General features: G+C 39.5%; 1 protein-coding gene across 1 annotated transcript in view; it reads left to right on the forward strand.

Annotated features, from left to right (window-relative positions):
• The window catches only part of memo1 (mediator of cell motility 1), a 41,978-nt gene that overhangs the window by 20,638 nt on the left and 5,827 nt on the right, over window positions 1-15,513 (forward strand). Inside the window, exons 4-6 of the mRNA XM_052011034.1 lie at window positions 6,029-6,141; window positions 11,084-11,195; window positions 14,222-14,364. Of these exons, the coding sequence (XP_051866994.1) occupies window positions 6,029-6,141; window positions 11,084-11,195; window positions 14,222-14,364 (368 nt within the window). The remainder of the gene's footprint in view (window positions 1-6,028; window positions 6,142-11,083; window positions 11,196-14,221; window positions 14,365-15,513) is intronic.

Genomic DNA, 15,513 nt, shown 5'->3' on the forward strand with positions numbered 1-15,513 from the left:
CCAATATACAGTGGCCAGTTAACCTAATAACCCACCCATCTTTGGGATGTGGGGGTAAACAGGAGCACCCAGAGGAAACCCACACAGTCAAGGGAGAACATGCAAACTTCACACAGTCAGCACCGGAGGTGAGAATTGAACCTGGGTCTCTGCTGCTGTGAGGCAGCAGCTGTGCCACTGCTGCCTGCTATTCAGATACATTTTTCCCATTTCTTAGTCCATTTCACCACATATCGATATCGCCCTGTAGCCTAAGACTACCCTCTGCACTGTCAATAACTCCACTAATCTTCGTGTCATCTGTCTCCTATATTCACGTCCAAGTCATTCATGTATATTACAAACAGCAAGGGTTCCAGCACTGATCCCTGTGGAACGCCAGTCACAGGCACCCATTCACAAAAACAACCCCTACCACCACCCCCTGTTTCCTATTGCCAAGCAGTGATGGAGAAGGCAATATATGGCCTTTGTCCTTTCATGTTACATAATGTAAATAAGAGCAGAAATAGAAGTCAGAATAGTCCCTTGAGTCGACTCTGCTGTTCAGTGGGATGATGACTGATCCTCTATCTCAACTACACTTCTGCAGCTGATCCCTATATTGCTTGATTTGCTAATCAGTCAATTGCAGCTTTGAATGTATTCAACAACTTTGAGCCTCGATTCCCTTTAGGAGCAGAAAATTTCAGTGTAGAGCCTGCTGAGTAAAGAGATTTCTCATGTTCAGGTCAGAGACCCATCATCAGAACTGAAAAAGTGTCAGATGGTGCCTGACTTCCTGAGGGCTTCCAGCATTTTCTGTTTTCCAGCACCTACAATTTTATTTGATTTTTTTTTTCAAGAAAATTCTCATGTCCCTAAGCCATGTCCCCATATTCTAGACTCTAGTCTGAAGAAACTGTGTCTCAGCATCTACTGTGTCAGCACCTCTTGTAAAGTTTTAATACAGGAGGAGGCCACTCAGCTCATCGAGTCCCTGCTAGAAATCCCATCAACCCAGCCCACTCTGTCTTTATCTTCCTTTTTTCTCTGCAACTTATTCTCTCACATGTCCATCAACTCCCCTTGATTGTTTTGCCATTACTCACATTAAGTGGCAATTTTCAGTAGACAATTAATCTACCAGCAATATCTTTGGGAGGAAACTGGAGAACCTTGGGGAAACCCACACAGTCACAGAGACAGTATGCTAACTTCACACAGATATCACCTGAGGTCAGGTTTGAACTCTGGAGCTGTGAGGTAACAGTGTTAACTGATGTGCCACTATTGCCACTCTACACATTTGAGTATATTGCCAACACCGTACTGAACAATCCTATCTATCCCATCATCTCTCTCTCTCTCTCTCTCCCTCTCTCTCTCTCCTTGTTGCCCTGTAGTCCTGCCACTCACTCTCTGTCACTTGCTCATCAACTCCATTTTGATTTTTCTTCCACTTACCTGCAGTAAGGGGTAATTTATAGTCACCAGTTTATCCGCCAGCAGATCTATGGGACGAAACTGGAGCAACCAGAGATTAACTCTCTTTTTCTAATTTCCAGTGACCAAAGGCCAATGTGGCCAATCCTACTTAATCTCTTCTCAAGGGCACCCCGCTCCCCTACCCGCCAGCTCAGGAAATGGTCTGGTGAATCTATACAGCACAGCTATTCCTTCTTGGGTGAGGAGCCTCAAACTACACAGACCACTGCAGGCGTGGTCTCACCAAAGCCAAATATGGTTGAGTTAGTCTCCCTTACTCTTTTTGAATTTCACGGACCTAAGCACCTAGACCCCTCTGAACACCGACATTACGAGTTTCACATTATTCCTCTTACCAAAGTGATCAGGCTCGTATCCTTCTGCAATAAACTACATCTGCCAGCTTCTCGCTCATTCACTTAATCTGTCTATATTCCCTTTGCAGACTCTGTGTCCTCTTTGAAGTTATGTATTCTATTATCAACAAACTTAAATAGGTTGTACTTGCATCCGAGTCATTAACATAAACTTTAACAAATTGAGGACCCAATGTTGTGGGCAACCTACTAGCAACAACTTAGCAACATGAAATGACCCATTTATTCCCACTGTTTTCTGTACTTAAACTGGTATGGACAGTGGATCAGTTAATCACCCTTAGCCATGTGTGTGTTTTTTTAAAATGTGGAAACTTTTTGTGTGGAAACTTAATAAGTCCATTTTGAAAATCTTCTGGTTCTCCCTTCTATATGTTGCTGGTCACATCCTCAAAAAAGCTCTGCATACAGTATTTCCTTTTCATAAGACAATATTGGCTCTGTCAAATATCATGCCTCACCACATCTTTAGTAATAGTTTCCATATTTAAACAGATAGAGATCTGTAAGTCAGCAGGGTAATACCCGTTATGCAACTTCATTTAATCTTGCTGAATTCTCCAGCTTAAAACAGGCATGGGAGATTTGTGAATTTATTAAAATAACTACATCTGTATTCATTTATCACAATCATTTTTCTAACCACATTTCTAAAGCTAATTTCTAAAGCAAATTGTTTAAATTTAATTATTTTTCATAATTTAATCCATCTAATTTTTTTGGATAACTAGTTTATTGTCAGTAAGTATATGCCAGCACTAAAATATATTCCAGACGACATATTAGTTGACTCATTTGTATAAATGGTTTATTAGCTGTATGTGGTGGCAAGTGTAATTTGGTTGTGGTAGCTGCAACTTGCAATGTCAGAATTTTTTAATGTTCGTTCAGATTTACAGATAAATATTAGGGGATAATCCATAATAAATTGCTTAAAGACAAATTTTTGAATGCGAGTACTTCAGATCTGACCATCATTGTATGTATTCATTCAGAATTATTGACAATCATATAACTAGAGTTAGCAGAGGGAGCAGCAGGATAAGGAAGGTTTACTTATCCCCGAGTACAAAATAATGAGTAATTGTTTGGCTTCAGAATTTGAAACTTCAATAACTCAGTCACATCTCAATGGAACAGGTTAAAGACCAACAGTCAACCTGTTACGTTGATTATAGAAGGTGATTATTGAGGAGCCAGAAGGTGCCACCTCAGTAGACGGATAAGAAGAGTTTCCAACATCAGCAGCAACTCTGGTGGTTGGAATGGGTTAGGAGTTAATGACATGTAATAAGACTTTAACAAATTGCCACCAGCTGCTTAACTGTTCAAAATATGTCACCTTTGAAATTGCCAAAGGCATTATTTTTCCCAGTTTTAGGACTATTTATGATAAGTGAGGATGCTGTAAGTGATGGGGATTATACATCATAGAATCCAATCAGTTTAACTACAAATCCTCTAGTGATCAATTAGCAAAGCTCTGGGAGAGCCAACAGTAATATTATGAAGATACTTCTTGTGTCCTTCAGACTTCAATAATTTGAATTGTATTTAAAAAATGATATAACTAATCTTAAAAAGTTGTGCACAACTAGCAACACTACAATGTCAGCAGCTTCTCAATTAAATTCTGTCAACAAACTTGGCAATTATTTAACAGCTGTTCAACTTTGTAGAGTTGATGGGTTCTCACCCTACAAGATGGGATATTGTATTTTGACTATTGTTTACATCAAAGAGAGGCTGTGATTTTAATAAAAAGACATAATGAAACTTGCAGAGTGGCTGTGTAATTAATCATTTTCAATAAAGGTAAATGAAGGATGCCATATTTTGGCCAGAAGAACCTGGAGGAAATGGAGACCACTGTATTTATGGGTACACAAATCACCAGAAGTAGTGATTACTATGAGTCAATTTAAAAACAAAACAATCTCATCAGTTAGGTTCCCTTCTGGCGAGGGGGAACTGAAAAGCAGGAAAGTTAGGCTAAATTTGTAAAACCTTGGTTAGAATACTCTTGGAATATCTTGTGTGGTTCTTGTCTTGATATTGCAAAAAAAAAGCATGTGAAGGTGCTGGAAATGATGAGAAACAGTTTACTAGAATGACTGTAGAACTGAGGGATGACATTAGGAAAGTCCCAGGCATTTTTCTTTATAACAAACCCATGAAGCTTCTGATTTGATGAGATATATGTAGTGATGTTTCTATTGTGCAGAATCCAGTATGTGGACTGACAATATAAGATAGTCACTAATAAATTCACAGAGAATGAACGAGTAACATATTTACTCAGAGAACAGTTAGAGTGTGAACTCAGTACCACAAGAAAATTGTACGGCGAATAGCATAAGTGCACATAAGGAGATATCAAGGAACAAAATGGTTGGCATATTTGGGCTAAATTGCCTTATTCTGTGTTGTGCATTCTTTCCAAGTGATACTTTGCAACAATGTGTTTTACATGGAATATTATTGCTGCCTGACAGTATGGGCGAGATATACCGTGAAATAAACTCCATCAAGGCCTGCTCATCAGTCAGTAGCTCCTTTTCCAGGCTGGAAACAAGGATGGCACTTGTTCACTTGCTTGATGTTGGCAGTGCTTGGCTAAGATGTTGCAGTGTGGATCAATGTCATACAATAACCAGATTGACGGTCTTGTAAGGAGGTTTCCAATAAGACAACCCTCTTTATCTATCTACTTCCAGTAATAGCTGGCAGCAGCCACTGGAAAGCCACGAGCGGAGCTTGCATTGTTTAAACGCGTGCATATTGAAGTATTTCCTACCCCAGTTATCGTGGGTGCATCCGTTTTCTGAGATTAGGAGCTTAAACGAACTAAAAACTATCTCCTTCCTGCAAACTCCTCTTTAGTCATGCATGATGTGCCAATAATGTTAGATTCCTTCCTCTCCTGCATCTCTTTGGTTAGACTGACAGACCTGTATCCATAACAGACATGCATCAAATCTCTTGGGACTAATCAACACTGACCAGGCCCTTTTGCAATTTTGTTTTATGCCCAAAAGCAAATTCCTTCGGCACGAATTAAAGAGGCTGCATTGTGTGCGCCATAATATTAAATTCGTTAATGGGCAGAGCCTTGTTAACTTCTAGCACCTCCCTGAATCAGTGCATAAAATCATCAGAGCTGGTTTATCTTCTAGGAGTTTAAAATTTGTTTCGGCATAAGAGTGACTTGTATTCAGAACTGGGTCTGAGATTAAATAATTTTATAATATAGATGCAGAATTCACTGTGTTGTACCACCACTTTTTGTTCCTAAATATTACATCCTATTATTTTTGTTCACACTTTTTCATTGACATCTATGATTGTAATATGTGTTAGTAATTCTAGTTCAGTACCACCGTGTTAACTGTCAGGATGTAGTAGCAGGCCACACACGGTCTTTAGGGTGAGTTACTCCCTTCTCCCAAGTATGACACCATTCTGTAGGTAAAAGGCAGCTTGCATTCAGCTAATGCAATCGTGGGTAATCTGGCAAGATATATATTTGTCAAAGCTGTTGTAGGTTCCACAAGCATTCTGTTGGTTTCAAAATGAATGCACAATCAGGTTATTAAAATATAGTAGAAAAGGAGGTTAAAATATACAAACCAAGTCCCTTTAATGTTCCCAGTTGATGTACTTGTATGATTACCTTTGAGCAATATTCACAAGCTCTACACAAAGTGGTCAAATTCATAGATGAACCCAAGATGAAAGGGAGCTCAGGAATAATAGACAGAATGGGTACTTTTAATTATATCATAAGAGCAGAATTAATAGAGAAACTTACAAAATTTTTAAGATTAACATTGAGAAATTCTGCACTGGGTGATCAATAAAACTTCAAAGCAGAGCCAAAAAACCCACAAGAAACATTTCAGAAATAATTATATACTGCATTGGGTCGGTGTGAATGAACTAAGATGGGCCAAATAGCCTTTTTTAAGCCATAATTCCCCTGTGACCCTGGAGTATGTAAGGCTGAGGGTGTGGGGTTCACCTCTGTGCAAGTGTCATCCTCTAACTGCACCTTGACGGCAGGCAAATGTTTTGTCACCTATGTGACTAGTTATGTGAGCCACTTTAAATATTTTGTAATCACTTGTATTAAAATATAAAGAAGGTGATCGTTTAATTTACCTGACAATTTAAATTGCCCACAGACGCAGAGTTTTTATCTTGGGACCATCGCACCATGCACCTCTTTCTCGCTGTGCACTATCCACTGCAGATATTTATAGAACGCCTTTGTATGATCTACGCATCGATCAAAAGAGTAAGTGTCAATGCTTGCCTCTTAATTCTGATGTAAAGCAAAGCAACATATGTGGTTTCATTGATGTGTGTGAAGCAATGGATGCCAAGATCAACTGATGCCTATATCATGATTTATGTGTAGGGAAGTAAAAGACATAATAGGTGGGGAAATGCTGTGGTTATTATAAACATGGACTTAGAAGAGTCTTCCATAAAAGCCCTTAATGGCACTAAGCTTAGTGCAGTGATTTTAACCTACAATCTCACGGGATGTGAAAGGCAAAACTTCAAGATGCATAGAATTTAAATTTGTGAAAAGGGTCATTTGGCTCAATAGATCTGTGCGGGTGTTCATGCTTCTTCCGACCTACTTCATCTAACCTCAGCATAACTTTCCATTTCATTCCCTCCTCACATCTTTATTTAGTTCCTCCTTTACGTTACTCACCTCAACTGCTCTGTGTTGTAAAGAAGTTTCTCCCGAATTCTCTACACAATTTATTACTATCTAAGTAACCGGCACTTGCTTCTGTTCTCCCACCAAACAAAAATATCTTCCATTTGTATCCCCTTTTATAATTTTCAAGCCCTCTATCATATCAATTTTCTTTTCTAAGTGGAAGGGAATAATCGCAAATGATATAAAAATGCAGAGAAGTTACAACAAGCAATCAGCCCATTTGGCCCAAGTGGTCAATGTTGTATGATAAGCTGTTTACAAGTGTAAAGAATTCTAGCTTTCTTCACAAGGAAAGGAACATAAAAACCAAGAGGTAATAATGAATCCCTTTAAATCTTCGTTAAGAAGCTTCACAGCCCACACTGCCACCTAGCTTTGTATCATCAGCAAGCTTAGATATAGATTATGAGCAGCTAGAGCCCCAGCACCGATCCCCACAGTCTCCCAACCAGAAAGTGACCCATTTATTCCTACCATTTGTCTTCTGGTGATTAACCAATCCTCAATACATGCAAGTATATTACTTCCAGTTATGTGTAATAATCTATTGTGCGGCACCTTACCCAAGGCCTTCTGAAAGTCCAAATACACCAAATTAACTGGTATACCCTTATGTATTCTTATAGTTGCAACTTCAAAACAAAATGCAACGGATGTCAAACATGGTTACGCTTTCATAAATCCATGTTGGCTTTGCCCAAGTACGTTACTATTTTCCGAGTGTCCTGTTACCATTTTCTTAATAATAGGTTCCAGTATTTACCCGATTACTGATGTTAGGTGAAGTGGTTTGTAGTTTCTTGTTTTCTCACTCCTTTCTTAAATAGTGGGGTTATATTTGTTACCTTCAAATGTGTGGAAACTGTTCTATAATCCATGGGATTTCAGAAGATAATAACCAACAAATTCCCTACCTCCAAAGTAGCCACTTTCAAATCCCTAGGCTGCAAGTCATCAGGTCCTGGGGATTTATCAGCATTCTGTACCATTAATCTCTTCAACAGTAGTTCTTTACTTAGAGTCATAGAGTAATACAGCATGGATACAGGCCCTTTGGCCCAACGAATCCATGCCGACCATGTTGTCCACCTAGTTCGTCCCAATGTCCTGCATTTGGTCAATATCCCCCCCAGGCCCCGCCCCTGCCTGTACCTATCCAAGTGCTTCTTAAATGCTACTGTTGTACTTGCCTCAACCACTTCCTCTGGCAGCTCATTCAGTATACTCACCACCCACTGTGTGAAAAGGTTGCCCCTCAGGTCCCTCTTAAATCTTTCCCCTCTCACCCTAAATTTATGCCCCCTAGTTTTGGACTTTCCCCCACTCTGGGGAAAAGACTGTTACCGTCCACCTTATCTGTGCCCCTCATGATTTTAAACATTTCTATGAGGTTGCCCCTCATTCTCCTACGTTCCAAGGAATAAGACCTACCCTGGCCAACCGCTCCCTACAACTCAGTCCCTCAGGTCCTGGCAACATCCTCGTAAATCTTTTCTGCACTCTTTCCAGTTTAACCATGTCTTTCCTATAACAGCGTGACCAGAATTCCAAGTGTGGCCTCACCAATGACTTATACAACTGCAACATTATGTCCTAGCTCTTATATTCAATGCCCTGACTGATGAAGGCCAGCGTGCTAAACGCCTTTTTCATCACACTGTCTACCTGTGATGCCACCTTCAATGAACTATGTACTTGTAGTCCTAAGCCCCTCTGTTCCATTACACGCCCTAGTGCCCTACCATTCATAATATAAGTCCTACTCTGGTTTGACTTTCCAAAATGCATCATCTCACACTTATCTGTATTGAAATCCATTTGCCACTCCTCAGCCCACTTCCCTAACTGATCAAGATCCCCCGTAATCTATAATAACCTTCTTCACTATCAACAATAGCTCCTAATTCCGTGTCATTCGCAAATTCACTGATAAAGCCTTGTGCATTTGCATCCAAATCATTTATATAAATAACAAATAACAAAGGTCCCAACACCAACCCCTGCAGCACACCACTAGTCACCGGCCTCCACTCTTAGAAACAACGTTCAACCACCACCCTCTGCTTCCTACATCTGAGCTAATTTTGAATCGACATAACTAGCTCTTGCTGGATTCCGTGGGACCTAATCTTCCAGACCAGCCTGCCATGCGGGACCTTGTCAAGGGCTTTGCTAAAGTCCAAACAGACAACATCCACTGCCCTACCCTCATCTACCTTTTTGGTTATCTCTTCTAAGAACTCTAAAAGATTCATCAAACATGACCTCCCACACACAAAGCCATGCTGATTCCTCCTAATCAGACTCTGTCTATCCAAATGCTGGTAGATCCTGTCCCTCACAATTCCCTCCAGTAACTTCCCCACCACTGATGTCAGGCTGACCAGCCTAATGCTTATTTCTTTGAGCTCCTTGTTTACTCCAGACCCTTCTTCCTCCAGTATTGTTGAGAGATTTTCCATATCTTCCATGAAGACAGGCACAAGGTATTTATTGTTTCATTTGTCTACCTTTTTCTTATTCCCCAATATGTTTACTGTTGCCTTGGTCAGCAAAGGGTTCACTTTAGCTTCTGCTACTCTCTTCCTTTTTATATATCTATAGAAGCTCTTAAAATCCATTGTTAGGTTTCTCTCTAGGTGACTGGCATATTCTTTCTTCCTTAGCCTTAGTAATTTCTTGTTCATCCTTTGCTGAATGTTGAAATTTTCCCAACCCTCAGTCTTCTTTCTTGGCAAAGATTTTTCTTTTGATCTGATACTTCTCTTGAATGCCATGACTGGACCACTTTTCTTGTCTTATTTGCCCTCAATAGATTACATATTATACGTAAACAATGTTTTAATTCTCTAAGTCTCTAAATCTTCTAAATCTCTTGCATTTAATTGTATAAATGGTCCTTTGACTGTGGCTCTTCATCCTTATGACACGGAAGGTTTCTGTCTATCCTGTCTCATGCAAGTCAGAATTCTAAATACTTCTGATGCGTTAGCCTCTTATCAGCTTTGCTCTAATGAAGGTAGACCAAATTATCCAAACCTTTCCTGCATAGTTTTTCTTCATTTCCTCAAACCTGACACTGCCATACCCATACATGTACTGTACTTTGGCACGTATCCATATACTGATAGTGTGGGCTGTTGAGAGTTTTGTTTGAGTTTTCCAATTTCCATTCAGGTTTGTGGTGATTAGTGTGCCTGTTTTTTCTGCACACTAAGTCAACCAGGAATTCCCACTCTTATCCTCCAAAGTACGTCGGCACCCACTTAATTGTAATGGACCCTAGGGTTGTATACGTCATGGACACTTGCTGACTTGAATTGCGAGGGCCTGAGAAGCCCATGCTTTAACATGAGAAAATATCTTTAGAAAAGGCCAAAGATGAAATAGTATCGGAGGAGAGATGAGTTTTTTCTGGTTTAGTCAACCTACATTGGGATGAGGGTCAGCTATTCAAAATCCCATTGTTTGCTAAATATGGATTAAATGTTTGCTGTTTGTGAAAATGGCAATGTTTGAATTGTTCATTTAGACTACAATGTGTCTGTAAACGTTCAGTGTTTGACACTAAAGCTTGGGTAACTCAGCCAGATTTGCTTCTATGTTTCTTGTTCACTGGTCTTTACTGAGTGAATCAAGTTTTGGAAAAAGGATGTTCTCAATGTTGCTGCTTCATTGTAAATGATTCCCAAATCTGAACACCATTAATTGCAACTTGTGATTTACGAAGGTTAATAAAAAAACAGAAGTTAAATGCTATTCATAGACCTAGACTCCATTAGATAAATGACGTCTGAAAACTGAAAGCTTTGACACACCCAGTCCAAAGCACTGAGCTTTCAGTAGCTCAAAAGTATTTTGTTAGATTGTTGTCAAACATCATTCATTGTTAGGTAGTCTGCAAACCATTCCAAATAAACCACAAGGCTTTAATAATGAAAATGTGTAGGAATAAGCTGTGGGGATTCTGTCTGCCATTACTAGAAAACTTGCCCTTTACTTGCTTGTGTTCCTCCTCGGGAGAGTCCAGGTATGAGCTACATATGTACAGTTGCACTGTCACACTGCTGCTGCCACAGTGTGTTAAGACATCACTAAGTATAGGGAGTTTGGTCTTCTTTGCATGGTAAAACCCTGAACATAGTTTAAATTGTTGAATGCCTTAATCATTCTAAAAATTATGCACTTAAGTCTTTAGCAGGTGAATGTTATTTTCAGTTCTACTAAGCAAACTGGTGTTTGTATGGATAATATTAGGCTGTGATCCTATAGCTTTTGTGTTGTAGCTCCTTGTCTGATTGTGTAACAAAGAGAGAGAGGGACATGGAGGTAATTCACTTGGATCCTCAAAACTGTTAATGAATGCTCAGTAGAGTTGTTAAATTTAATTGGGACATATTTGGGGCTCAGATCATCTCAAATACGTGGAAAAGTCACTTGTCAATGAAAATTGAGGCTGATGATACTTGTGATCTTGACTTCTGTCTTTTGTAATGATCAGTTTATGGAGAGCTGTGGAAGACGGGAATGTTTGAGCGGATGACTATTCAAATAGACGAAGACGAACACAGTATTGAGATGCATTTGCCTTACACAGCAAAAACCATGGAAAGGTAAGACTGCCAACTGTTGTACACCGTGAATGAGTGTGCATTTATTGGGTAGATTGGGCTTGCATTGCCTTCCGTGATTTATTTGAGCTGTTTCAGGTGACCAATGGGATTGGTGGGGTAAATTTGAGAAAAGTTATTTCCCCGGGCAGGTAAAGTGAATGTGGGGTGGGGTGGGTATGTGAGTTCAGAACAAGATTGAATAACTAAAACTAGAGCTAAGTTTTCGGGAAAGATGTCAGGAAACACTTCTTCAACACAGAGGGAGGCGAAGACCTGAAATTCCTTTTGAACTGCTTTCTGAGGCTGAGGGTTGGCTCACACATACAGCTCTTTGTATCGCCATCTGTCTTTACCCCTGCACTGTCCCGAAGTTGCCAGGCCATTTGATTGTGCTCCCGTCCATTCTCTAGTTACTACAGACTTAATTATTACAATACACTGCCTATTCATCATTCTCATTCTAGATCAAGTAAATCTGCAATCCAAACTCTGCTGTCTCCCAACAAGTCTTGTTCACCTATCACCCAGTGCTTGCTGACATATTTCAGCTCCCTGGTTAAGAAATGGCTCAGTTTTTAAGAAATGACGCCCTTATTTTGAAATCACTCTTTGTGTCTCCAGTCTCTTCCAGCTCTCCAACATCTGATGTCCCTTCAAGTATAGTTTCTTAATCATCTCTGAATTTCATCATTGGCTGCCATTAGCCATTGAACCCTGAAATTCCCTCTGTAAGTCTTTACACCTCCCCACATTTCTTTTTAAAACCTACCTCCATGACCAAGATTTTGTTACCTGTCTTAGTTATCTTGCTATGTAGCTTGATGTCAAACTTGATTGACAAAGTCCATATGAAGCGCCTTGAGGCATTTTACTGTGGTAACGGTGGGATATAAACACATGTTGTTATTGAAAACCTCTTCATTGCTAAACTTTGGCTGCTTTGGCATGCATGTTGGCAGCAAAATATTAGTGCAAGGGAACTTTTGAGAGGCTGATTGGCATACAAGGTATATTGTGTTTAGTGTCTGTTTTTGCTCATTTATGCACCCTTTCCTTTTACTGTGCACTCGTGAGCATTAACAGGCTGTGAGCAAGGTTTCTAATTTTAGAATTGATTACTCACCTTGCACTTTTTAAGTATACTGATGAAGAATCCCCAATGTAGAACAACTACTCATATCTACACAATTCAATTTAACAAAAGTGTTGCAGGTGCTTAACAGATGCATATTTGGACAGAATTTGAAACAAAATACTAAGATGTGTAAGTGAATGCTTGGCCAAAAAGGTAAGTTTTAAAGAGCAACTTGGAGGAGTGAGAAGCAGAGGTGTTTAGGGAATGAATTTGTGAGCTGAGTGTTCAAGAGGCTGAAGGCGCAATTGCCAATGGTGGAGCACTAAAAATCAAGGAAGAGTAGGAGGCCAGATCTGGAAGAGTGTGCAGATATCCAAGAATTATAGGGCAGGAGGACGTCACATAAAGAGTTTAGGGAGGGTTTTGAAGACCAGGAAGTGAATTTTAAAATTGGGGTGTTGTTGGGAGCCAAAGTAGGTCAACAAATGCAGATCTGATGCATTATTCAATTTCTTTTGGATGTTTGGCCGTTTTCAAATAATGAACTGAAAATTGGAGCTGTTGTGCATGATAAACAGGGAGTTAGCACTTTTCTTGAGAGTTTTAATTGGACCAATCCTATTGCAAACGATGTTTAAGTCATGTTAAAATAGAACTTAATGTCTCCAAATGGGCTGACCTTGTTCCACAATTATCACTAGCTGAGGCTTGCTGAATTGGAACAAAATGGGTTTGGTACCATTCACAATAAAGCACAAGTTGTGCTGGAACAGCAGGGAGATAATGCAGGGTCATGTAATGGCCTCTAGTTGTGAACTTTGGGATATTTGCTTCTTTTAGGTAATGGTGTCAGCATTTTGCATTCATTTGGCCAGGAAACACACAACAATAGTACAAAAGTGCTTGGCATTTATTTGTAAAGAACCCTCTTCCCTGTTTAAAATTTAGCAGATTTTATGCCATTACTTTCAGATCAGGCAAGACCTCCACTGAATTATTACCATTTAATGGATGTACATTTAAAAATTCATAAGCATTGAATATTCTGTGGAAGTATTTTAGTGCCAAAGTATTCTATACAAACATTATTGGGTTAGTACTGGCATTGGAATTTGGAATTGTGGCTCCATTTATCATCCAGCTGATGATAAGGAAATGGACAAACATATTATTATTGACTAGAAAAGAATAATAAAAATATAATAGTGTGACAAAAAAAATCTTTTGTCCTTCGAAGCTCATTCCCTCTACAAGAAGTAAATTCTGTCATACAATTCAATCTGTCAAGATGTTCTACTGAATATATCTTAGCTGCCCAGGTCCCCTTTCTCAGTTCAAGTCTGAAGGGTATTGGCTGGTCGCAGCCCCTTGATACCAATAGCATTTTTCACCGAGCACTAATCAACTGCTAGATATAAAATAATAGAAAGCTGTGCAGAAATCCCTTTCTGTGCATTAAAATCACTTGCCAACTAAGCTACTTTTGAAGTCCAGTCACTATTGTAATGTTGGGAAACGAGGTACCCAGATTGTGCACAGCAAGCCACCCAAGCAGCAGTGAGTTTAATGCCCTGGTCATCTGCTCCAATGATATTGGCTGAGGGATAAATATTAGCCAGGGCAGTGGGAGGAAATTCTGGAGACCAATTACCTTTGCCTGAGAAAGTAGGTGGAGCCTTTATTTTAACCTTTCATCAATCAGTACTGCAGAGATGTGATAGCTCAGTCAATGAGCTTGAGTCTCTGGAATGGGCTCAAAAGCATAACCTTCTGAGTTGGAGAACTCTACTGCTGAATGACTGCTGATAATTGAGAACCAAATGAGTAATCCAGATAGAGTAATAACCACAAAGTTTAACTTGAAACTGCTAACAATCATGTTTTGTCTCTATTTGTTGTTTAATTTACATTTTTTTTTGAAATGACCATTTCTTTCTGTGTTCTTAACCAGCCAAAAAGATGAGTTAACCATTGTCCCTGTTTTGGTTGGAGCATTGAGTGATTCCAAAGAACAGATGTACGGGGAGCTCTTTAGTAAATACCTTGCAGATCCTCTAAATCTCTTTGTGATTTCATCAGATTTCTGTCACTGGGGTATGTACCTGTTTAAATCACATTGTGACTCTGCTGTTGGAAACGTTCAGGGAGAAGAACAGCTACTATGTTCAATTCGATCATTAAAATAAAAGGCCCTCTATCCATTAACATTTCTGGCTATTTTCTACCCAACCTTTCTTCTTTCCCACAATTTCACGCAGCAGTGCATATACCCAGAGATGCATCTAACATTCATGTATGCTTGTGCACACATACACAGTACACTTATACATCCCACACACATACAAAACTCATTTTGAAATACTAGTACATTGTACATATACAGGAGCACACCACACATCTGCACACATGTTGATACACACACATGGACACTGACACATTCTCAACCCACACCCACATAGGCACATCCAGATAGACCAGATACATTGGCACCTGCATTTGAACAGGCACCAACATCAGCATATCTGCCTTAATACTGCACACACGTGTGCATCCCAACATGCCCACCATTCATGAACCTATAGCATACTTTCTAGCTTCACATTTATATTGTCCTCCTATTTCAAAGGACAGAGACCAGGTCAATTAAAAGATAAATGCACAAAAGGCAATGCTTTGAACAAAATCTGTTCGCAGAATGAAATTGACTGAGTGAAATGGGGCTCAATTCTGATCACCTTCCGTTAACTTCTGTAATCTGTTTCCTCCAATTGCTTTTTCCATTGCACTTATAAATATGGAGAATGAAAGAAGTGTTTTATGTATTTGGCTGGGCTGTTTATAAATGTTTAGAGCATTTTAACGCTTTTGTATCATTCGCCTTCAAATATCTTAAGAAATCTGTTTGTCTGTCAAAAGCAGGGATTAAAATTTTTCACTCAAACAAACAAATTTGTCAGAGTTTACAAGTGTCTGGCTGCCCATTTCTGATGCTTGTTGCCACGGTACAATGGGATGCTACTGATGTTTCAGCACGAGGGTATGTTGCTAGGAGACATAAGCTTTCCCTTATATCTTCTGCCCAGCTGCTAAAGTATTTTATCTTTACAGTGCCAGTGAGCCATAGAGATAGAAACTTGGGGTCAAGTGAGCTAAGTGGTAGAATGGATTGGCTTTTTACCTTTGGAACTTGGGTTCAAATCCAGTACACTCTGAAATAAGTTCCTTGTGGCCAAAGATCAAAAT

Source organism: Pristis pectinata, chromosome 3 (genome assembly GCF_009764475.1).
Source record: "Pristis pectinata isolate sPriPec2 chromosome 3, sPriPec2.1.pri, whole genome shotgun sequence".
NCBI classification, from domain to species: Eukaryota; Metazoa; Chordata; class Chondrichthyes; order Rhinopristiformes; family Pristidae; genus Pristis; species Pristis pectinata.